Below are 26,528 nucleotides of genomic sequence, written 5' to 3'. Positions count from 1 at the left end.
AGAGTCTTTACTGCAGAAGTTCCCCTCCAGCGGTGCCATGGAAGTAGTGGTGTTTTCTGCTATCACCATGAAAGAGTTTCTAGTGTCTTAGGCAAAGTGAAGGTAGGAAGCTGATGCTCTTATGCCTCTTCCTGGAAATCATTTATTCGCAGGATACCAGAAAAGGATGAACTGATTTACTTTGTAGTCAAGGTACTGTTTTTCAACAAGGGGAACCAATGTAATTTACGGATGCTAATGAATTAAGGTTTTTGTGGGTTTTTTTGTTTATCAGCTCAATTTTGCAGATGGGGAACCCGAAACATCAACTTATAGTGGTCTTGGTATAGAGTTGAATGGTTTTGCTACAAATCACTAAGAATAACATAGTCTCTTCTATCAACAAATACAAAAGTATCAAGCTTAAGATAGTATCTGTAGAGTTACTACTTCCTTGGTTGTGTTGATTTGGGTCAGCCAAAGGGAGTAGCGACCAGTGAGAGCTTAGTAGTTTAGTTTATTTTTAGACAAAACATATTCTGTATGGTTAAAAAGGTGGCTTTCTCCATTGATCATTAACCTGCAAATGACGAACTGTATTTCCTGAATGACATGAACTCTGTTGATTTGTTCTTCCATAATGAACTCCCAACTGTTTCCATCATAACATCTGCAACTAATGTAAAGTATCTCGGTGTCTTTTTCCAGAAAGTTCCTTGTGAGTTTGTTAACAAAGCCTGCAAACCATATACTTTTTGTCAGCACCACTGTTACCATCTTGAAAACCTTTTGGAACATTGTGAACAGAAAAGACAAAATCGCATATTTCATTAATAGTTAATCGAGCTTTTGAAAAAGCATGTTATTTTGCAATGAAATTCAAAACTTCACTCTAAATATTCAGTAGACAGTGCTAGTATAATTCTAAAAGGAAATACACTGTACTTCACTGTATAATAGAAGCTGGTTGTTCATCAGAATCCAAACTGTCAGAGTACCATTCCTGCAATATAAAGACTGAAACATATACTAACTTCAGCTGGCTGTTTCTTTAGGCTGTTTGCAGTGGTCACATATGTGGGATGTCTGGACTTATAACTATTTTTATTATAGACAAAGATATTTCTAAAGCTTATCTTTCTTTGATATAGGATTTTTTTTCCTAGAAGTATACCTAGAAATAGTCTTCTTATTTTTATGCTTGTAAAAAAATCAGATTCTGTGATGTGCATGAACACATGAGCCTGGTAAAGGGGAGACAACCATGAAATGTTATTGTCATTGAAAATAACCAGTCATATAATTTTTTCAATAATAATACATTTGCTAAGTAATACACATCTAAACATTCTGTATTTCTTCATTTCATGGAGAAAAGTGTATTACCTTAGTCTTCTGAAGCAAAAGAGAAAGGTAATAAGACAGTAATTTCAGCAAACTCGTCATCCTGCAGTGTAATTTGATGGCTGCATTTGTTTTGAAACAATGCATCATCAGTGCAGATGAACAAAAATGTCCACCTATTACAAAGCCACATAACAATTTTTTTCAAACTAATTTGTTTGTATTTTTTAGAGTAATATGCATAAAAAACTCATGACTATTGAGCAAATCAGGACAAATTTATGTTGCTTATGCTGTTATCATTTTTGTTTTGTGAGATGTTTCCAAGCAGTGTTATTCTGTGGAATGTGGCCACAGTATAAATTATGTGATTTGTGATAAAATCCAGATTATTATTGTGTGTTTCTATTGTAGAATAAGTTTTTCCCTGCCACTTCAGTAATATGTGACCATAATATCAAATGCAGCAGAAGATAAATCATTAAGGTTTCATAAAACACCTCTGTAAGTTTAATCTTAAAAAGTTAAATTAGACTTCAGTACTTAGCAAATTTTAAGCTGCATGGGAAACCTCTGGAGGATAACATAGTATAATATATGATTTTATGAACAATTCATGCTGTAAGTTGGTCCTCCTAAATTTGAGCCTCTTAAAATTTGGTTCACTTAATATGACCTATAGGTCTTCCTTTGTATATTTATGTAATTAAATTGTAGCAGTAAAAATCAGGAAGGAAAGGAATTTTATATCAACTACCATGAAACTTATCAGAGTTGAAAAATTATTTTTATGAAGGCCGTCTTACTATTTAATATAAAAATACTGTCTGCTAGATGTTAGTTTAAAAACAGCATCTATTTTTAACAGTTTTAGAGTTTACAGCGTCATCCAAACTGAATATAGATTGAAACCCAGACTGAAAATCCTACAAGTTGTTCTTATCCATACTTTAAAAGTTTTGATCAGAATAAGTGATCTTGGGCAAAGTGTTAAAGTAGTTTGATGGCTAGGTTAACATTGCATTTTCAGTCAGGCTAAAATTGAAAGGGAAATGTTGGGAAGTACGCTGTGAACTATACTGACTACCAGCTTCAAAGGTATTGACATAAAAGGAGATGGACATGAAAAGAGAGCTGTCAGTGCATAAGCAACAGCAGGAAAAAGCCAACAGGCATCCTAAGGTGTCACATAGACAATTTGAATATTACTTTTGCGATTATAATTTTCTACCTGATTAAACCAGGAGCACCTTTGATGACTATCTGTGAGATAATGTTAAAATTTTAAAACTCAAATCTTTGTTTTTCAGAAACCCTCCACCTACTTTGCTACATCCTGAGAAATGGTGCAGAGGATTCAACCATTTCATTTCACAGTGAGTTTTTTTTCCCCTTTAAAAACAGCTTATTCAGCAAGACTTACATGTGCCAATCTGAAAACAGAATTTTCTTATAGTTACTGCTTTTTCAGGTTTTTGACTACAGTTTTCTTTTCACAGATTCTCATTCACTTTTTGAAAGCTTTACAGCCCAGCATGATCTTCTTATATAATTTTCTTCATTTGAGTGTCTCTTGATTTTGACAGACCTGGAACAGGTTTATAAATACACCTTATTTCCTTGATGGTTTCCATTGAAATTTTGTGTTGAGGAGAGAAAATAATAGTGAAAATGACTGCTGGTCAATTTAAAATAAGAGTTTGAAAGATGAGAATGAAAATAATTACCTTTTTTTGCACTTTAGTAAGGTTTACTAAGGTTCAGTAGGTTATATATATTGGTACTATGTATATTTTTATATGTATCTATGCATATATATAAAATATAAGTGTTTTATATATTTAATTGAGCACCAGTAGTAACAAGAGCACAGTGAATGCAGCTGTCACCAAACTAAAATATGCTTTTGCTTTACTTTTTTTCCTTTTACAGTGACACTAGGAAATCACAGATTAGTAGTTGCTATCATTGTATTCAAAAATCTTACTGCAACTTTTACAAGTGATTTTTAGGGTTCTTCAATATTTCTTTGGAAATGATTACAGCCCAAATTGTGTAATGTGGGAAATACTATTATAACACCATTTTTCAGTACTGAATTTTCAAGATAGGTTTGTAAATATGCACGTCTGCATTTTGAATCTGTTCTGTTCCTTGGTGTATTCAATTACTCATGGAGTACAATATCCCTACCTGATAATTGTTTCAATTAGTTGTGTAGTAATGTCTTTCCATTTTAGAAGAAGTTAAAAATTAAAATGCTAATGCAAATTTTATTAGTAATATGTGAAAAATATGTTATTTACTGTGCTGATCTTTATCCAAACAGGAAGGTGAGATATAGTGTAATGTTTGACCTATAGAGGAAGAACATCATTATTATTGTTGTTGTTATTGCTGTTGCTATTATTGCTGCAATGTAACTCAGAATCTCTTCAATCCAGGCAGTAGAAGTACATTCCTCTAGAGCAGATTGATCCAAGTTCTGGTTCTCCATAATGCATGTCCTCGTTTACACAGCAGAGTACATTGGAATCTATGTCAGATTCAGAGTTTAAGTACAAGGGTCACCAAGTGGTGGATGAATTTCATTCTGTTATAAAAAACCATTGGTTGTGTTGTATTTAAAGGCTGTAGTCTGTATTCAGGGAGACCAGCACTAGTGGATTATATTCCACTTGTGCTTTAGAAAGTCACTGCACCTAGTAAATAAGATTACATTCCTGTTTCAGGAACACTGTACGTTAACCTTTAGCATTGTTATGTAAGTTTATAAGTAATATATAAGTTATATATTGTTATATAAGTTTTTCTTTCTTGGTCTCTTTCCTTTTATAAGTCCCTGCTGACCTTGAGAACAATACAAAAACTCAGTTGAACATTTCTTAGCATTTGTTCAGTCCTTTAGTTCAGCATGCAGTGTTCATAACACAAGTCAGATGCTAATACTTTATGACTAAACTTGATTTTATTCTTGTCCTTTGAGTTTTTTATAAATTGAAATTGTATCATTTTAATCATATGAATTATTATTAACTTTTGCTTAATTACTTCCTCATCATCAACTTTTGCGGGTTCTCAAATCTTGCTTTTAATTTTAACAGTGATGTCCACAATAAAGTAAGGAAATATGCTCATACACAGTTCTCTTAACATGGAGAAATGCAACAGTTTTAATAAATACCCTATGTTATAGCTGCCTTTAAGAGAATACTGAAATTGAATTCTCTCTGACATTGTTGTATTCCTGGGAATGTGTTAGCAAATCTGTAACAATAAGAGGTTACAGGATGTTTTTATGGAGGCTTAGATTTACATTAGTGGATTTTGTAGAAAAATTTAGATAATGAAACATCAGATCATGCAACTGCAAACCTTTTAGCCATTACTGATAATTGGCTCATTTATATGCATTAGTTATGCATTTGTTGATTCCTGCCTTGTGACAGCCTAGTTATGATAAATTAAAAGCAGTGATTGTATAAATTCCATACTGCCTTTTATCCTTATGTTAGGACCTTGCCTAATGTTTCTGTCACCCTTGTGATGAGTGGTTAGCTATTGAATAATTTCATTATCTACCTCCTTCTTGATGCTAACATCATTTGCATAACAAGCTTATCTATTCAAGTTGCAGGCCAGACCTGTGTACTGACCAAAACTGAGCATGTAGCTTTGGCTAAGCTTTTGATTTCAGTTTGGTTTATGCAATAATTTTGTTTATGCCAAGATTGCCATACCCGGTCACTGTAGCTTTTTTTTCATCCCATTTTGCCATCCCTTGAAATGCCACTGTCTTGAGAGGCATTTTTTAATAAGTGGTCTCAACAAATTGCAGTGATTTACAATATGCCTGAGCTGGAAGTTTCATTGTTTGTAAATCTTTAAGCTGGTAAAATCGTTATCATATAGTTTTCAGGAATGAAGTCTATATTTTTAACTATGATACCATTGACTCAAGAGATGAAGATTTTGTAGCAGCATTTTAGTCAAACGCAGTATTTCTAAAATCTGAACAGAGAGTCAAGATGGTTTCTAGCTTGGTGTATCTATGTTTCTATTCCTAGCTCTGTTGACTTTGAGGTGAAGATGGTAATGTATTGTTCTCATAAGAATTTTTACTATGAACATAGTGATTCTGAGTTAGATATTTTGTTGTTTAAAAATGCAGAGAAGACACAATTTCAGCTCTCTTCTCTGGCAACACCCTAATTTTGTATTTGGTATATACTAAGATACAGGCAGCACTAACATACTTTATTGACATAAGGTCAGTAAAGTTCTATGTGTGTGTTTATCTGTACTACTGTGATTGTGTATGAAAAATTTGGCTCTCCATTTGTGATGTGAAAAATAATTAATTACCTTTATTCTATATATCGGTAGGATTTCTACCATTTCTGTAATACCATGTAAATTATCATAGCAGTGAAAAATAATTTTCTTGGCACTTTAAAGCTTCACTGATCTCAAAGGATAAATAGGAGAGTTAATATGTTCTCAAAGCAGAAGAATGCAATAACTTTTATTTACATTACATCACAAAATGTTAATTTTAATTAAAATTAGTAGTGGTATCTCCAGAGACAGACATTCTCCTTTTAAATTTATTTAACCAATGATTAGCTATTATGGCTCTTTGAATTAATTAGTCATTCTTGAGCTGGAGGGAATTAAAGAATTTAGAAATTCAGGAAGTAATAAAGTCAAAATGTGAACATAAGGATTTATGGTTACATTTATTATCAGTCTGTAACTTTTAGCAATGACATTGCAAATACAGTACAAAGATAATTTTTTTGTCCTGATAAACTCACATTTTGTACTCAACTTAAACATGGCTTAGCAAGCTACATTTCATATTGATGTGTCCACATTCAGAGCTATTTAGTTAATAGATCATCTAGATCATATAGTTTTTAAGTGGTCCATTTATATTTAACTTCTCTGCAGATAAAGTGTTTTCACAATCTAAGCAGTTGTTTAGTGACATTTTGTTCATGTTACATAAAGAACATTTTACTGTTTCTTTCACTGAGAACATCATATGCATTTGACATAACTTATTAATTTCAGTGTCTGGAAAGTCAGAGGTTTGCAAATGTCAGAAAGATAGAGATTGCGATGTGTAGGTTGCGAAGGTTATCACCAAATCTACATTTTTGCATTTCATTCACTGATGTAGACTCTCAGAATCTATCTACAGATGAACTTGAAATACTAAATTACAGTACCTGACAAAAGATCTCTGCCAGTTTTGAATATTGCATGAAACATATGTATTTATACAAAGGAGTGGACATGTATAATGAATACAGTTATCTTCAACTTTCTAATGAGTAGTTGTAAAAATCCTGCCTCAAATCAGCTGCATGCTATAGTGTCAAAGTGGGATAGGTACCTAAGGGAGGATATCTGGTACACATGCAAAACATACTGTTTCTAATAAAAAGCTTCAGTTGTGCAAAGTTCTGAAGGGTTTTTGTTTTTCTGGGCCTTCAAGGACAGACCAAAGAAACAGAGTAAACCAGTTCCTGGTGAAAGGCTATTCATCAATTTCATCATACAATAAATAAATGTATTTGGTGGTTTTGAGATGCTCCCTAGAGTTGTTCTGATTGTATTTCTGTTCTCACTGGTAACATTTCAAACACTTCAACGTGAGCACCTGTCAGACCCACGCTAAAGAGCTGCAAGAGGTGCCACTCTGTAGAGTTTCTGTCATTTGTTTTCTAATGCATGTATATGAGCTAAAATAAATTGTAATGCTTACTCAGCCCAAATAAGGCTGGGAAACCTGTTGTAAGTTTTGGAGATTTAGAAGAGGTATTTATTACACCTAATTTTACAATTTCATTGTGATAGAATCTTTGTTATGTTTCAGATGTGTGCTCTAAATTGTACTATATGGTGCTTGATGTTGAACATTAAACTGAAGGAAGATTTATTAAGAAAATAGGTGATGGTGACACTTCAGTGTTTGAGTATTTGTCTCACTCTTAGGGAGGATTAGTAATTTACAGCATTTGCCACCAAAAGGCAGATCGATAATGTTATAAATGTGTTCTGACCATCAGAATTTATACCATGCATGTGGTGATTGAGTTCTTTGTCATAAATTCAGTCTTTCATCCTGATACCTGATTGTAGCAGAATGAACAGTAAAATCCTTATTATTTATAATGAGATGCTGTGCAAGATAGGAGACCTATTTAACCTACACACATAACCCTAGTGCCTAGCATTTACTTTTTGCAAAGGGACAGCTATATATAGTCCTGAAGATAAGGTTATTTATATCCTGTGAGTCCTGCTGAATTAGGACTCAAAACAGAAATGCTGTTGGCAAAGCTGTCACAGTTTTTTAGTTCACTTTTGCAAATTAGTGACCTGCAGCAATGGGGGTTGGGCAGGCCTGCAAGTGGAAAGCAGGGAAGTGTCAGAGAAGCAAGCACATTCCTGCATCTTACTACAGATGTAGTTCATGAAATGTCTTCACCTGTCGGCTGCAAGTACCTGACCAGTGCCTGCCACAGCTACATGTGGTACAGAGATAGAACTGCTCAGTTACTGAGCATTTTAACCAGCTAAAAAATCTCAGAGATTGTTATTTTTCCGTCATTGACAGGAAAGTCTCTGACCTAGTGTATCTGGCCTAGATGATCCTGCTTATCAGTTCTTGTCTTTCAATTTCTCTAAGTAGGGGGAGTCAACCCATTTGAGGTCATGGTCTTGATTTCATTAATCTTGCATCATGAAGCAACCTTGTGATGTAATCAGGTAGGTATGCAGAGTATAAAAAATGTCTCAGAACCTCGAGACCTCATTTTCCCTGCTTAGGGGGGAAGATTCCCTCCTTTGAAGAGGATGTGACCTTAGTCTTTCTCTTCTTCCTCTGGGAAATCTCCACTCTAGAACCTCATCTCTAGAACATCCCTATCTTTTGGGCCAGTCTGGTAACTATTTTCTGGGACTAGGATGAGACAATCTTAGCACCTCAGGATGACCTGGAGTTTGGTTCAAGACCCTGGAAAGCTCTTTTATCCTAATAGCAGAGTCCTGGAGAGATTTCTCACTGCTAGACAGCAGGTACTTGTGCAAGGAGTGAAATATGTGGAGGGCACAGGAGAATGGTCTACAGCTGTGAGAGGAGCAGGTGATGGGAAAAGCACCCTGATGAGGCAGTGGCAGGCACACCAGAGGAGTGGCAATGAGGGCTTTAGCTAACAGATAACAATCTAACAGAGACTTTATATCACTGTCAGCCAAAGGCTATTGTGTGAATTCCCCAGCTCTAATAGAGTCTGATACACAGTCATAATTTCTTTCAAATATTAACATATTTTTTTCAAATATTAACCTATCTTCTCTGCATGTAGATATTAAATAGTTGCTTGATGTCTGGTTGGATATTTGGCTTATGGGACAAAGCTTCTAGCAGATAAGAAATCATCAGAAAATGTAGCGTTTACAAAATGTAATAATTGAAAAAAACCAAAATATTGGTGATAAATCATAATGTAAGTTAGCTATGAGAGTTACAGATGTTTGATTTCTTTCTTTTTAAAGAAAGAACTTGGGGCCAAATAGATCATAATAGATCTGATGAAAGAGAATTTCTGAAAGAAAGAACTGCTGCTGCTCTACTTAGGTTTGGCTGCAATAGTGAGTGACGTTAGTAATTATTTTTCTATTTCTGAGAACACAGGAGACTTAGACCACCACTGCAGTTCTTACGAAATCTGTTTCTTTCCATTTATTCATTAGTAAATAGCTCATGAATGCTGATAAACATCTCTCAGCCATCTGATTCGCTACTTGTGAAATGGCTGTTTACATTGTTGAGACCCAGCAATTCCAACAATGTTATCATCCAAGTGCAAGCAGCCAGTGAATTTTTAGAGGCTGTCTCAGATGGGCCTATGTGGATGGGAGGCTGTTCTTATCCTCTGCTAATAAATTCTTCATCTTTGCTCGTAATTGTGGCAGAATGGAAATGGTGCTTAGGAGCCTGGCTGTGAGATTGCAGCAAATGGCTGCAACCTATGTTTAATGTAGTGACGCTAATGAATTCTGAGAATTAATTTTCAGCTAAGAAAGCATGATGGAAGATACTAGAATTTCCAATTAGATAATGGATTGACTTTTGTCAAGGCAAACATACAGTTTTTATTTCTTTTTCAGTCTCTACTTAGCCTTTCTATTATTTTAGAGCCAAAAAATAGCAGACTAAATGTGATACTTTCATCATACCTTATTTGAAGTAGTAGTAGGTTTGCTTGTCAATTTGCTCAATTCAAACTAATGCACCACCCTTGTCTTTTTTTTCTTTTTTTTTTTTTTTTTTTTTTTTTTTTTTTCCACAAGCCAAACAATTTGGCTGAATTTGCAGGTGCAGCACATTTACTTGTTTTATGAATAATTGCAGTATGGTTGATGTTTGACAGTGCCTGAGCTAACTGTCCAAACTGGTCTTAAATGAATGCTCAGATGAGAAGCTGAAGATGTTTTGCCTCAGAAACTAATCCTGCATTAATAGGGCTTTTTACTGTTGTTTTTCACCTGTACAATGCACACACTGATTCCAGAATATTTTGTGATGAGTAAAATTGTAAAAGATGTTTTGTTACTGTATTCTTTCAAATGTTAACATTACTGAATATTTATTACTTCCTAATTTCTTTTTTTCTGGCATATGTGTTAGATATACCTTCTCACTGAATTTACTGGCAATTTTGAACTCAGACACCCATATAATCAACTTTTCCACACATTATATTCTATGTCAGAGTGTAGGTCAGTAGAAAACTTTGTGGTAATTCTCACTTTGTGCAGGTTTTAGGATTGTAAGAGCTGATATTATATATATATATATATATATATATATATATATATAATTTTTTATTTTTTTTTTCTGAAGAGCATTATAGTGCCAATACTGCTTCCAGTAGGATGATGATGACACCTTATTGAATGCCTGCAATGACACCGGCAGTCTGGTGCATCATTTTTCATTAGCACTTAGGTGGTGGTGGCCCAAGAATTTTTATTTTACAGATGATGTTGACTAAGAGCAGCAGCAGCAGCAGGCATTCATGTTGCACTAAAAGCAACATAGTTGAACTGACAGTATGTAGATGCAGAATATTAATAGGCCTTTTCAACATAGGGAGGAATAAGGACAAAGAATATGCACCAAGAAACATAGGGGCTGTGTTTCCAGTGTCACATGACAGCATTGCATCCTCCATTCCATCACAGCAAGCCTGGTGAGACATGAAATTGGCACTGAATATTTGAGTACAGACTGAGCCCTCAGTACCTCAGTGACTAAGCTGCAAGCTGTTTACTGCATTTGAAACATGGTAAGAAGTAATTTCTAGGAGTGACTGCGTCAAAACTTCTGCTGTTTACAGGCAAAGGAGAGTGTGTGTCTTACACACTTCAATTCTCTATGGCCTACCTGGTCTTTAGGCTGCTGTGTTTTTAAAGTGCTAGGAACTTGCCATTTGACTTGATGGATTAAAGCAACTCCGGTGGAAATGTTCATTCTCTTGTCAGTCTTTCCCTGAAGCTGAAGTAACAGACACGAATTTACAGACATTCACGCACGAAGTTACAGACATGAATTTAAGCAGCTCTCCCTCACCCTTGCACAGCTGTTAGTTACTAACTCTGCTTCGTTACGTCATCTCGTAAACCATCTGAAAGGGCTGCTCTTCCGATGCAGGCACAAACTTGGCACAACAGGAGGTGTGCTCTGTCTGGGCTTGGAACAGAGAGTTGAACACAGACTCACGTCAATGTGTCTTGTGTCATTAACTAAGTCATCCTGCAATTTAATGAAGTTTTGGTTGTGTTTCAAGTGAAATCCTATGTGAACACAGACTGCAGCAATACCGGCATTTAGATGAAACAATAGATAGACATTGATTGTTGCAAAGGTGAAGCATGCACACAAAGTGAATAATCAGTGGGGGATTGGCAGGATTATGTAACAGAAGCAAACATAGTCCTAAAGATCTCCAAGATCACCTCCTTCCTACAGTTTATCTGTGCTTTTTAAAACATATGCAACACCCAAAAAGTTCACATTTCAGGCATGCAAGAAAAAGCTAAGAACTTTTTTCTCCAAAATGTCTCTTCTTGTTGGGCTTCCACAAGGAGTGCAGTATCCTGGACATTTGCATGTTTCACCTATAGGCCACGTATATAGAAGAACTCTCATGCAACTTCTGTGTCCTGTCCGTAGAGTGTCCGTGGGTGCATTGTTCAGAGTTCAGAGAATTCATATTAATAACTGCATGCCACCAGGTCAAAGGTTTGCATGTTCTTCACACTTCAGATAAACACAAGATGTCCTGTCTGGAACTGTGTAATTTTTTGAAAAGAATCTATTTAAACTCTAATGTTGTTATCTGAAAAGCAAGTGCCTTTTGTGATAGGACAAGAGATAATGGTTTTAAACAAAAAGAGAGTAGATTCAGACTAGATATCAGAAGGACATTTTTTGCATTGAGGTGAAACAGTGACAGAGGTTGGTAGATGCCCCATCCCTTGGAACAGTCAAGGTCAAGTTGAACAGGGGTCGGAGCACATCAATGTAGTTGATGTCTCTGTGCATTGCAAGGGGTTTGGATTAGATGACATTGAAAGGTCCCTTCCAACACAAACTATCCATGATCCTATGATATAGATTCACTTGGATTCAGTTATAGTACTGAAAAACTCCAGATGAAATCAAATTTAACAAGAACATTTATATATTAACAATAAAATATAAATACTGAAAAGTTGGAATTATTGTTAGAATGGTAAAAATCATGAATGCATGAGCTTTTCAGACTGAAATCTTCACTTCAGATACTTGCCATCAATCTGTGAATTTGTATAATGCATAGCACTTGTTTTGTTCTCTTTTCATCTGTCTTCCTGATGAATGTTGTCTTTCTTTTCAAATGCTTTTTTCCTTTTACTCAGGAAACATGAATTTAAACAGGATTGGCATGGACTATATTGTCTGTGTGGGTGTATTGACTTTTAAAACTCCCAGATTACAAAAAAGAAAGGGGGTAGGGGGGATTGTCAGAACCTGTTCAAGGCTAATGATGGATCTTTTCATGGAGGGGAAGGACTGGTATTTATAGCCTTGCGCTCAGAGGGATGCAGATAAAGCAGGTTGTGTTGCTTTACTGTTTCTATCAGGAGGCTACAGTTCTAGCCTATAGCAAAATTCACCAAAATAGTGCCAAAACTGGTAACACATTTTACAGACTTCCTTTTCTGGACTAGATGTACAGAAGAGGTTAGCAAAATGGGGTTTGGGAACCTAAAGTATTGAAGTTATGTTCAAAGGTATTTCAGGATCATTTTAAGACCAGACTTTAGTCTTCAGTAAAGTCTTTGAGGTGAGGCTAAACTTTAATATAACTTGCTAATGTGTTTGGTAGTATTTGAAATCAATTAATGTGTATGATTTTTTTTTTTGTAATGTAGTTTAAATTTTATACATTGTTACTTTTATTACTAGAATATAAATCTGAAATGTATTAAAGTTTTATTGAACTTTTGGCTAAAATTATAGTCCTTATTTGTGATTTTTGGCCCTGCAAGGGAAGTACTTTTGGTACTTATTCAGCAAATATGAAAGGAAATTGTGAAGTATGTAATATGAACGCGTCTCATCAAATAAATTCATCTTGAGCTAAAATGTGATAAAATTATAGATACTAGAAGGGAAGTATATGCTGAATTGCTGCACTTCTTTTTCACATTCTCAAATAATGTCAATACCATTATTATTTGAGCAAGATGAATAGAATGATTTAATATTATTAATTAGAGGATACTTGAAAGCAGTCTTATCCTGTTGGATCATTCCTCAGTTTGAATGGTATTATTTCAGCAGAAAATAATTCAACTTGAGTGATGGCTTCTCCAAACTTAAATCTCAATGATACAAATTACCATGGTATTTTATTTTATGCTGATGTAATAGGACATACTTCTTTACTCGTTAGTAGTTCATGTGTTCCTATCAGAGGATTTGGTACCCTGGCTAGCATTTCATTCTGACCGATTCCTTTCTCTTCCAGACTGAATTATGCAGGCTTGCAGAATTTTCTATAATTCTTATGCTAACACTCATCATTGTGATATAGAATATCTACCCATAACATTCATTTAAAAAACAAATCTCTATATCAAACTGTTCTGATTAGTGTTGTACCACAGGTCTCAGTCATGATTTTCAATAGGTTTTATCCTACAGTTCATACTCAAAATCTCATCAGAGAATAGGTAGAAATTTAAAGTGAATGAAGTATTGTCTATTCATCTTCATTTTTGTGTGTATTAACTGTACAGCTCTTACAGGATACAATGTCATTTTTTCCTTCTACCTAGTTATAGTTAAAAAGAGAGATTAAGTAAGCTCAAATTTGTAGCCTTTATACGCTAGTATACTCGCAGAGTGCGTTCACTTAGCTAGGTATTTTATTCCAGATTTATTGCAGTATGGAAGAGTCTTGTTACATATTGAGGAACTCAAATTTGTGGAAAAAGAAAATAGAGTAACAGCCACACAGTGAGCTCACTCAATTAATGCTGTAATGATATTACATCATTGTCTGAGACCCCTATTTCTCTGTCACAGGTGTCTAATCAAAGATTTTGAACAGCGTCCTTCAGTCACTCATCTTTTGGAACATCCGTTTATTAAACAAGTACATGGTAAAGATATGTCTTTGCAAAAACAGCTGGCTGAGCTCATCCAAGAACAACAGCAGCTAGGCTCTATAGCCAAAACAAGGTACTGTACAATGCTTTGGCTGGCAATATTATTAGCAACAAGTGCTGCTTGCCATATGAATGTAAGAGTCGTGTTTTCCCTTTGATACTTCTTAAAGCTAGTTTGATCAACCATAATGCAAGCTTCTTTGCCTTTCTCACACTGAACTCTGTTCTATACTTGTTATCATTTGGCTCAGTCAGAAAGATGTTAATTCCAGAATGTTCTGATTTGTGGACATAAATGTTGGTATGAAACACCGTATCAGTACTTTGGTAACAGATCTTTAAAAATACAAGTGTGAGCGTTCAAGTGACTACTAGAAAAAGTTAAGAGCAGAAAATTTTGAAGTTTGCTGTTTGATTTAATCCTGAGTAAGAAGGCTATTCATTACTGAAAGTAGTTGTTTTGTCTATAGTTCAAGGATAATTTGAGCCCTGTAATTCATTTTAAAATGTGCTTAAAAAGCAATGCATGTTTATTGGCAGAAGTGGAATCTTTTGAGGCTAATTGTAAATATGTCTTAGTTTAGTTGTTGTCCAGAGGGTGGCAGAATTTCACTGTTTCAAAAGAGAATTAAATGCAAATGAACACACTGTCCCAAGCTCAGCAATCATTCTGTAATATGAAATTCTAGAATTAGATAAGCTCTGATCCATTATTATAAATAACCACCTACTAATGTTGATGAAGTATATTAGATGTTATGATTCATGAATCATAAACATGTATATACTTGCATGACATAAAACTCTGTGGCTTAAATGCTAAAGACCCATACAAAAATGTACAAGTTAAAAGAAAGGAATGATTGCTAAGTACAGTTGCAAAGTGAAGCTGACTTCTGTGGATGGTGAGTTTTTATTTTTTTGTTTCTGTGGTATGTGTGCGTTTTTTCTTCTTGGTTTCTTTGTTTTTTGGGAAAACATACCTGGAAATGCTCACTGTAGGTAGAAGTTATGTCAGTAGCAGTAGCAGTTACTAGTTCTCTAGTTTCCTAAGATTCCTTCCCTGTATAGCACCTCACAGATCACATTGCCTACAGCTATGGCACAGCTTGCCCAAGAGGTATAAGAATTTTTCCAACTGCTGACCTGATTGCATGTATAGACAGAGTGAAATGATCCTTGTGCTAAGAGGAGCTCTGAAATGGATTTGTCATGGTATTTCAATACATTCTTCTGAGATTGAGCTCCATAATGTGGAGTGACAAAGAATCAAGACCACGACAGCACTTCTTTCCTCAAGTCTTTTCATGTATTAACTAGGTATGCAGTGACAGACTTCTGCACCTTAGATATGACTGAACTGTAAGAAGGATTTTGCTTCCCAGCACCCTAGTATGAATCAGTGCTCATCAAAGTGAGTTTAATTCCTTGTCTGTCCAGCCACCTAACCCAGCTTAAATATTTTATTTTCATACAAAAAATCTTTCTGATTGTTTTACCATTTTGCTATGGTAGCCTTACTTCTTCTGTGAAGCACCAGCCCACTGTGATCAGAGTTGAGAGCATGCTTAGTGAGGATAAAAATCTACTTACAGTTCACCTCTGAAATCTACAACATATGGTTCAGAAAGTTATTCTAAAGATTTTAAAGTTGATCAAATTGGTACAAACTTTAATGACATAGCAAAAGTACATCCCTGCAAAATATTAAGTCTGTGGGCCAGACAGTTAATACTGGACTAGAAACATAAGATTATTACAAAAGAAACAACCACCAAGAGCATCTAATTATAATTTTCCCCAGAGGATTGACATAGCCTCATAACAGTAAAAAACTTGGCTCTGTAATATTGTACCCTCTAGAAAAATTGTTACCAATTAAAAGCCTTTAAAACCTCTGTAATGCATCTACAACATAATTTTCAATACAAAATTTTACATGAAGAAGAACATATGACCAGATGGTCCTGTAAAAAATTTACTGGCATTCATCTATAAGGATCTGTAGAAGTCATCTGAATGTATAGTCACCACTTCAAAGTAAATAAGGCAAATTCAAATCCATGTTAGTTAAAACATTTCTATGACAACATTGAATATGGTGCATGCTTTTTCTGTTTATTGATGTGCCCATGACAGTTACAATGAAATCTATGTTAATTTCCTGATGTTCAGAAATAAAGAAAAATAGATGCCCATTTTTAAGAGTATAGCAACATTACAGATAAATCATTTAAAAGATTAAGTAGGAGAAAATGTTCTCAGAGAACAGGCTGAAAATTTCCAGAAACTGGTAAATCATTAGTATGCTTATGTTAACAACACTTCTTCTTTGAGGGAGCCCAGGGAGTTGCTGGTGTTAACAGCTGATCAGGAGGTATCTGTGTTTTGTCTCATATGAAAGTCTTCTAGGACAGTGCTTCAGATTTGTGTCTTTTGATTCCGTACTGACTCGGTGCCTGTGGGGTTTTAAATAGGATTCTCTTTCCAGTGGAGCCATGCCAGTTTGCCTATTTTGGTACTTCACTTCAGGTCATTGTACCTGAGAGCAAGCCTGCAGACTTGAAGGTCAGTACTAATGACTTGGAGTGTGTGAAGGAGAGACATGGAGAGCTGATCTAGCAGGGCATTGGTAGTGAAAAGGAGAGAACTGGCTTCTTTCTCCCATTTTCTCTCAACTCCCAGGAACAAACTCATGATGCTGTTTTTATTACAGCTTCAGGGATTGTCAAAAGCCTCCTGAGCTTGAACTTCTACAGTGAGAGAAAAAAAGTAAACCAGCAGAAACAGAGATAACTTTCTACTCTGTTAGTGATTGCAGAGATGTGCTCCAGGTGATAGCTGAAGTGAAGGAAATGCTTCACATGACCAGGAATTAGCAGGAGAGTGGTAGAAAGAAACAGGCTGGCCCATTTTGGTAGGATCATCTAGGTTGGCCTCTAGGACTCTAGGAGTCACAAATTGAAGCATCACCATATTTTAGTTTCTTTCATTCTTCTTTTATCAGCTTCTTTGTGTGCAGTATAGCTAGGCTTAACTTCAGTACATTTCTTCTATCATCAGCTTGTTCTGATGAACATACTGCTGTTACTTTTCCATGAAGCAGCTTACTAGAGAATTTTATGTTCTGATTTCCTTTAGGATAAAAATTAATTGTAAAAAGAAAATGTTTATGCTAGTAAAAGACCACTTCTAAAATTAAAAATAATATTAACAATTCATCCTGCTTTTTTACTGAAAAATATACTCTTCAAAACTTCTTGTTTTTCCTAAATTATTTTCATTGGTGAGATTCAGATATCTTCTATTCTTATGCAAATAGGTGTTTTCAGAAAACAAAGCCAAAATACCCCTCTTTCCACACTTGTATTGAGGAAGAAGATTCTTTTTTTCATCTGTTGGCATCTTTTACGCTAAAATTCTCGTGTTTTGGCATTTCAGCATTAGCACTCCACTCCTGCATTGCCTATGTCTTACACTCTCATGAGGAAAAACTTGGTGAGAAAGTCTAATGTCACAGCTGTGTAAGGATGAGCTCTGGGTATTATCTTTCTTATCCATATCCCTTTTATAAGCTATCATTTGACTGTGTGTATTTTCTAGCAATAACAAAATATAATTGCTAATTTGCATCAATACACTTTCCATTAACAGCTTTGACATAGTAACAACTATATGAAGTTTAATTCTAAAAAATTTATTCAGTGCTAAGTAGTCCACTAGTTCTATTTTTATAAAAGTTCTTCAATCCTTAAAAAATACAGCTTAGTACACCAGAAGATTACTTCACATGTATTCATTCCAGCCATGCTGAATTTTTCTTCCTCATCTATTCTAAAGTCAAGTACAGAATTCCTTTTTAACACATGGATACTGATTTCTAGTTCTTCTTGGGAGTCACAGCAGTCTTATTCCTATAAATATATAACTGTCTCTAGGTAGGAAGTATTTCTTAAAATCAGAGAGGATGCTTTCACAGGATCTCACTCACTTTTTTCCTATTTTTCCTTTTTTTAAATTTTACTTTCCATTTCTATAGTCACACAAATACTGCAGGATGGTTGTTCAAATAGTGTCCTTACTCCTAGTAACATTGTGAAGACAAGAAATGTCATTAATACCTAAAGACTTGTACCTCATGTAGCATAAAATTGGAGAACAGAGGAAAAAAGAAGGAATCTAAGTTACAGCAAGGTGTGCCAACAGAGTAAGCAAACATTGGTCAGGAATGAAAAGCAGAACTATAAAAATGTTTTTGTTACAAAAATAATAATTGAGTGTTGATAGACTTGGTGTGTCTGAGTGTGACTAATAATGTATTCTCTAAGTAAAAAGGGTACACAAGTCAAGCTTACCATAAACTTGATATATTTCAGGGATGGGTTCCTCAAGATGAAGATTTGTATGATTGCTTGTCAGTAAAATACCAAGAATATTTAAGCACCCTCTGAATTTAATGCAAAAGCATAGTAGGGGGTTGTGTTCTGTTCCTTATTCTCACTCTGATTTGCTATGTAATCTCTGTTCTGTCACTTGCCCTCACTATTTCTCTGTTCCTTTCATTTACAAAATGGCTATTAATAGTTTTACTTAATATGTAATACCTATGAGAAAGAGTTTGCTGGGGCAAGAACTTCATCTTGTTCTATAAAGCTGTACTCTACTGTACTGTTAAGTCACTGTAAACTTGGTAATGAAGAGAAACATGTATAATGCCTGGAGCTTTAGCTCCAGCAGTTTTATTTTTATTCTTCCTGCCCTAGAGTCTGGGGAATGCTTTGGGAAGGCTCTAGGCAAAGATATGTTACAAATTATGGCTATTATTAATTGTCAGTTAACATTTTCTTTGTGATGATTATATTTTTATTAAATAATGTTTGAGTGTGTTTGATAATCCATTAAGGGAGGTTATGAGAGAGCTGCTCACTTTCCAAATACACCTTTTGATCTCTTGAACTTATTTGTGTGGTTGGTTGCTTTTTTGATTCATAGTACAAGAGATTCCAACATACAGGCTGATAACCAGCCTGATTAAGGAGAAAGTCAGAAGAGATTTAGTGTATTTCCTAATATTGCTAAAAATTTTAAATGACTCTTTGTGCTGTCAACACTGGCAAAATGCACTGGAAAAAGTGTGTATATTCTCTGATGTTTGTTTATAAACATCAAATATTAACACCATATTTTTGTCCTTGTCAGAATTTTATTTCAAGTTGCCAAAGCCAGCAGCTGCTTCAGTGTTGAAAAACAGACGTAAAAACTTTCAAAGCCTTTTAAGCTAGAAATTATACCAAGTTCCATAAATAATGTTCAAAAATACAACAGAGCTTGTCTTGGAGATATGTAAAAGGGAAACTCATTTAATACCCTGGTTCTGTCCATTGTCCTGGCCCTTCCTTGCATAAATTATGATGATAAAATCTTGCATCCTTTAGGAAAACTTTTCTCAAAAAAAAAGTAAGCCTTCCATTTTATTCCATAAAAAAAAAAAACAAAAAACCCCGAAACAACTTTCATGACTTGTGAGTAGAGCTAATGGAAAACTGTAGAATTTTAAATCTTTAATTGAAGGCCTTGAAATGTACTGACCATCAGCAAAAGGAAGTGAAATTAATATGTTCTGGTTTTTTCTTTTCTCATTTGAATGGAGAACAATTAAGGCATTACCTACTTGTGCTCAGTCTCTTAAAATAGCAGATTGCTCTATACAGAATAATGTGTAGGAGAAAATCTAAAAAAGAAATGTCATAACAGCATGTGAGATGGAGAAATTCAAATGTAGTAATAGATCTATTAACTGCCTTTTTACTGTGGTGGAGAACCAGAATATCAAGGAGGAAAATACCTGATTAAAAGCTTAGAACTGAAGACGGAAGAGGAGTCTTTACAGAATGCATTCTAGAAATTTTGCTCTTGGTAATATTCTTTGAAGCTGTCTTTCAGAATTTTAGATATTGTGGGCTTCTGTGTAGCATTTGGATCTTCCTTCAGAGGAGATAATGTGGAGCACCAGTTTGAATTGTAGTAGATTAATCTGTATTAATAATCACCAGTTGACATCTACATTTAATTAGTTAGCTCTGTCAATCAAATGTCACTGGAGGTGAAGTTGAGAAAAACCAGGGTCTTCTGTATTTCCTCAATAACCTAATAACTCCCAGTGTAAAAGTTACATAATGATTTGATTTTTAAAGTTAATGTTGGTCAAGCATTGAATAGTTTGGGTTTTATGATCCAAAGTGGCAGCTTCCCAATTATCAGGTTTGAAGATGCCAGCACCAGACATGGCTCATTCTCCTCTTGGATGTTTTCCTACAGAATAGGTATCTTATGCTCCTGTCTGTAAATAGGCTTCTTCATAGGAATCAGAAAATATCTACTAAGCTCTGGTTTCAGTTTTTAAAAGAATGAAAAAACTTCAGCACTTGCATGAATATGGTTTTAAAGTAGTTTAAGGTAGACTATTAGTAAAGAGCTCAGAGTTTACACGTTTGGGTGATGCTGGGTCAGTGTGCTACGGCTGGTCGCCATTTCCAAGGTTGTTTCTGCAATGGGGGAAGACACTTGTGAAAGCTTGCTTATTTTGAAGGATAAAAGGCAAATCTGTACACCAGGAAGAATCAAACTTGGAGAAGCTTGGGGAAAAAACAGAAAAGGCGGGGGGAATAAAGAAAAGAGCATTTAATAGTTTGAGAAGGGTAGGAATGTTCAGGCTACCTTGTCAGGTATTAAAATGACAGTACCATGTCTTGGCAGCTTCCCCCTTTTCATGAACCAGCTGGATTATTACAGCAGCAGTCCATCCAAGGAAATGATTCTTACTACCAGATATTAAGCTTCTCTGCCAGTTCAGATTTAGATTTGAAAGCAATTAACCACAGGGAACTTCATTGCATCCAGCCAGTAATTTTCTTTGGACTCAGAGATAATAACAGAACCAGAACCAGAAATAGTTCTCTGCTGCTATACAGAATATAATTTAAGGTAATTCTTCCAGCCTTCTTCTATAAGAATACTAGGCAAATTAGTTTAAAATTCTTTTTTTCCCCCTTTCATATATATTTGTTTTAATCTCAAAGCTACTGTGGCCCCCAAAAGTGATCCTGTTCTGAGTATAGTACATGTGTTTTTACTGGAGGATGCAAACTATAGCTATAGCATTTATATTGTAATTAAGGCTGTATCAGTATTTCTCTTATGACCTTGCTTCAATAAATTACTTCAGGCTGAAACTTGATGTAAAGGAGCAAAATTAGGTCTTTGTAATGCATGGGAAATGGGCTGTGTATCTCTGTGTGGCAGTGTCACACTCTCGCCTTTTTTCTTTCTCATTGTGTTGAGTATTCTTCTTGTAAATCTCATTAATTAATTTTAAAATTTGCAATAATGTAAAGAAGACCAAGTACAGCAACCATTGTGCCTTTGTGAATCCTAGAAACAAACAAACAGTAAACAAAAATGCTTAGCTGTACCAACAGGGCAAAGTAAAGGCCTCTTGGAAGGCCCTAAAGATGTTTGGGGTGGAGGAGAGAGAGATTAGAGAAGAAGCTTCCTAATGAAGTCAAAAATTCTTGGTCTGTGTTGCTTTGTTGCTCAGGTAGGACCTGCTAGCAAAATGACTTTTTGATCTAGAAGTCTGTGTGGTCCATGTAGCTTTTCTTTCCCCATCCCTTGATAGCAGGATATAGGAGTGTATAGCTATTTAGAGTGCACCTTTATTACTATAACTCGTTAGTTTCTTTCAAACTGTATCTTTACCACCAGTAGAACAAATGAATGTTTCCTGCCTTTTCATTAAATGGTTCTCTCGGGGGAAAAACGCTTCTTGCCTTTTGCTGCTCCTACAAAATCTAAGAAAACTGTCCCTTCCAGCTATTCCTGCCTGATAAAATGCTATCAGGAGGGTACTTTGGAGTATAGAGCCTTTTTCAACAGACAGTGCTCATCACTAGATTTCTGGAATTAATCTAATGGTGCTCTTCAGGTCCCTTCTCACCCAAACCATCCTGTGATTCTAAAATGAAGTTAGACACCTCGAATGACTGGCCCTTTGCACCCTTTATGGCTGTTCTTTTGTTTTGTGAAGAGACTACATTATGCAGGGATTGCATCAGAAAATCACTGTAAATTTAAGGAGGATAACATAACATCTTTGATTTTCCTTTTGCTTAGAGTTTGTACTACTTATATGTTGCCAGAAAGGAAGGGTAATTGAAAAAATGGCTGATAATTCTACTTTTTATGCTAAAAATATACTGACAGTTATTTCCCTAATTAAGAGTGCTTCCTTCTGCCTTTTAAGAATTTTTAATACATGTTTTAAAAGCAGATTGTATTCCTGATGTAAAATTGTGGTAATAATTAAAGTTTACTGTTTGTATTTTTCCTTCCCATTCTATCAATGCACTGGAGGACATAGGGTCAGTAGAAAACTGATGAGGCCAGCAGGAGATTTGAAGCTAATGTGATGTTATGCTCCTAATATCCTCTTCTTAATCATGTACTTAGGAAAACGAGTTAAGTGCTGGAAAATATGTGTACAAAGGTATATATGTTTCACTTATATTTACTTTATATTTAACTAAGACCACTTATTTATTTAAATAGGCTTAAAAGGAATATTTTCCAATAAATAAAAAAAATTGTTTATCACTTAAGGGGAACAAACAGCAGGAGTTTAATACACAGTCAGATAATAGATTAGTTTACAAAGCCATTCTGCTATTAGACATGCTTAGGTTTGAATGTGCCCTCTTCCCCCTCCTTCTTGCACCTCCGGTAGATGTGTCCCTACTTGCAGTTTGGTGCAATTCAGTACTGTGGCTATGATTTTTTACTCCAGGAAGAAAAAGCTTCACAGATAAGTTATGTTGGCTAAAATGTCTAGCCATTGCTTTGTTAGTTACATCTTCATGAAGTAAAGCAAATATTAAAATATTTCCTTCATTTGTAGACCAAGGGATGCTCCCATCTCTGGATGATTTGCATTATTTACAACAGTATTTTTCTATGAAATAAAATAAGAGGTTGAATTCTGGTTTGTGAAAGGGAAACAACACTTAAAAACCCCAGTAGTACATCATGCGTTCTTACTCCTTTGAAGATCTGGCTTGTCAGTAAAGTGTAATGTTTTTGCATATAGTGACTCAAAAAAAAACCACCCAAAAAGGACCCATAACCCAATACCTAATCGAAGACCATGAAACAGAAGATTTATTGAATGGAATTTTGAACAAGTTCAAATGGTCACCATGCTGCCCATGAGAAATAATACCCACTATAACAATTATTCTTTCATACCTTCTTATTTGTCTTCTTGTGTCCTTCTTTCATTGCTTCATATGTACAACATAAAGCAAACTACTGTCTGTGGGAGTGTAGTGCGACTGTCAGCAAAACCTGCTGTCTTCCCATTGTTTCATTTCCTAGATGACAAAACAATTTGCAACAATTCAAATAAATCATTAAAGAATAGCTTTCTAAAACTCATTGAGTAGCCAAAAGGAAATGAGGAAAAGGAATAAAAATAGACATAAGAAAAATATGATCATTTTTATGTGATTCACAGTTATCAGGGAAGCTGTACTCATGACTAACACTCTTCTCCTTCCTCTTTATGAGAGGCTTTCCTTGCAAGAGTTCTGATGATGATGATGATGTAATAGCTCTTGGATATGAAAACATTCTCTTTACTGAATGAAAGCTGATTAGCTTGAAATATAGAAGTGTACATAAAGGGGGGAAATGCAAATGCCTCAATGTTAATTTTTAAAATAGGATTACAAAAGCATATGAAGGTATGATTAAAGAAGCCTGCTACATATTCATATGAACTTTGAATATTACAGATAAACAAGTGTTTTCTGCTAAGTTACGGCACTGTTTTGTTAGTGCTTGATATAATATTTAGTCTTGTTTTGGGATGCTTGATCATGTGACTCTTACTTTCCTACATGGCAACCAATGCAAAAACAATCTGTCAAGGACTGTCATTGAGGATCAATGCTAAATGTTACTCAGCAGGATGCAGACTGTATCTCGGTGGGTGTCCTTCTACTATGCTTTGATTATGTTTGTTGCAAAGAAAAGCCTAGTTGCGCTTACAGCATTCATATTTCACACCCTCTGTGGAAGACATGTTTCAGCCTCTTAATTTGTTCCCGTTTCAACATGATGTGTTGTTTAGAAACATATACACCGCATTTTCAAAGATTCCTTCAGTATAATCTGATTATAAAGGGGTTATGTGACAGTGTGTCTCTGCTGCTTGTTGTGTGGCTTAAATCTCTGGAGACAAGCTGACTGAACATCCATACAATTTAGAGTCTGATGGCAGCTGTGGTTCAAAAACGTTGTTTTAGGCCACATCTAGGGTCATCTGAGGAGGCACTTCGGCATACATCAAGGTAACAATAGGATTTTATACTACTTACTGCTTCTTATAACTTCTTTAGATGACAGTACTATGGCTGGGCATGTGGGGGTAGCATTTAATTAAACTGAGTGGCAGTTTATTAACTTAGAGCAAGGAGGGAAGGGAAAAGAGGAAGAATCTGTTTAGTTTACTGAGTGTGAGTGAGCAGTAGTAAGTCTGTAAGCAGTGAATATTCACTGAGCATTGATAAATAGATAGGGTTGTATGTTGTGAAAGAGAAAACAGGTAGTACACTGGAGAGCAAGCTTATCTATTGCTTTTATAAAAGGATATCTCAAGCAAAATTACCCATTTCAGAGAGTGTGTCTGTATTTCTGCATGATAAAAACATTCACCTGTGACTTCCCTTTGCATCTTAATATTTGCTGTCTCTAATACACTTTTATAATACTGGTGCTCTGTTAACAACTTCCAGGCATGAACGAATACATACTAGAAGACCTTACCATGTGGACAGAGCTGACAAGTACTCTCTAGATGACGATCTGGTAAATCTGGAAGTTCTCAATGAGGTACTGTACTGTCTGAGTAGAAGCTTCTGACAACTGTACCTCAACTGTACCTTTTAGGTATCTCTTAGCAGAATGAAAATATTTCCTTCTTGCATGATTTTGTCTCACCAAGGCAAAGGAATTCTCACATGACAGATCGGCTGCCCTCGCTTCATAAATCTATGCAGTAGCATAAAAGAAGTAGCAGTGAATACTATTATGTGGAAAAATTTAATTATGAATGATGCTAGTTTAAATTATTTTTGTGAGTTTCCTAAAATATGTAGTCATAAAGATATAGATTTAAGTGATTTTTTCCTAAAATAATTGATTTATATACAATAATGTATTATCTACTGGTTCTTGATAAAAAGCAATGAAACTATCAATTTTATATTTCACTGTATCACCTATTTTCAGAGTATCTAAATTTTGGTGCTGATAATCCTTAAATTGCATGCCAGCAAGAAAAAGACATAATACTAAATTGTGCTAGTGTCCTGTTTAAACAGTCTTTTACTACTACTTAAAATTTAATCCTTGAATTGAAACATTTTTATTCTTGTTTCATGGACAAATAAAAACAATTAAATGGACATGTACTATGAAGTGTAGCAATAATGTGTACCACCATTTTCTCTTCAGAATATTTTCTTCTCAGTCTGATATAAGAAAATATTCTAATTTGCAATTAGGAGTTGCCATTTAACTTAGTTTTATGACATCAGCAGGAATTTTAAAAATATTTGATTTTGTGGGTTTGGCATTTAAAGTATAGTTAGAAACACTTGCAATAATATAATAATATATAATATATATAGAGAATATATTATATATAATATATTAATATAATATATATATATAATATTATATATATAATATAATAATATATAATATTTCTTAAACAGTGTTTTCAGTATATTTACAAAAATCTTCCTAAATGGGAAAATACTGCATAACTATAAAACTTTCTGTAATCTTCTCAGGATACAATTATCCATCAACTGCAAAAACGTTATGCGGACTTACAGATTTATACTTACGTTGGAGACATTTTAATAGCCTTGAACCCCTTCCAGAATCTCAGCATTTATTCTCCCCAGGTAAGAGAGATTCCAAGCTGAAGATGGAAGTTGCTTTAAATTTTAAATTAACACTGCTAGCTAAAATACTTAAGTGATGCTGGAAGTTAGGAGCACAGACTAAACCTCAGCCTTTTCTTTTTCCAGAACAATGTGGCTAAAAATTTATTTTGTTTTGTTTTGTTTCTTAAATTTGGTTTCATTTGATTTCATTCACTTCTTGATGGCACAAATTCCTCTGGAGGAACAGAGATTACCCCAGGCACATCTGTGCCTCTTGTCTAGCATTTAGGACTTTCTTCTGCGAAACCGAAGATGGTTATAGGAACCTCCTGGGGTTTTTGCTTCCCAAAGAATTGCTCTGACAGGGGGTTATTACATGTCCTGTGCCATTAGTTCTGGCTTAACAGAAACAAAATGCTATAAACATAAAGGCCAGTTTAATTCCCTACAAATACG

The 26,528-nt window shown here is 34.9% G+C and overlaps 1 protein-coding gene across 7 annotated transcripts in view; it reads left to right on the top strand.

Annotated features, from left to right (window-relative positions):
• MYO3B (myosin IIIB) overlaps positions 1-26,528 on the top strand; it is a 207,186-nt gene that overhangs the window by 66,188 nt on the left and 114,470 nt on the right. For all 7 annotated transcript variants that reach the window (XR_002001994.1, XR_002001995.1, XR_002001996.1 and 4 more), the window contains 4 exons: positions 2,634-2,699; positions 13,979-14,134; positions 24,912-25,008; positions 25,974-26,090. Coding sequence is in view for 4 of the 7 variants with exons in the window: in XM_019007566.2 (XP_018863111.1) it covers positions 2,634-2,699; positions 13,979-14,134; positions 24,912-25,008; positions 25,974-26,090 (436 nt within the window). In the remaining 3 variants the exon portion in view is untranslated. The remainder of the gene's footprint in view (positions 1-2,633; positions 2,700-13,978; positions 14,135-24,911; positions 25,009-25,973; positions 26,091-26,528) is intronic.

Source organism: Parus major, chromosome 7 (assembly GCF_001522545.3).
Source record: "Parus major isolate Abel chromosome 7, Parus_major1.1, whole genome shotgun sequence".
Lineage (NCBI taxonomy): Eukaryota > Metazoa > Chordata > Aves > Passeriformes > Paridae > Parus > Parus major.
The sequence above is the reverse complement of the archived record's forward strand: the minus strand, read 5'-3'. Positions and strand labels throughout refer to the sequence as shown.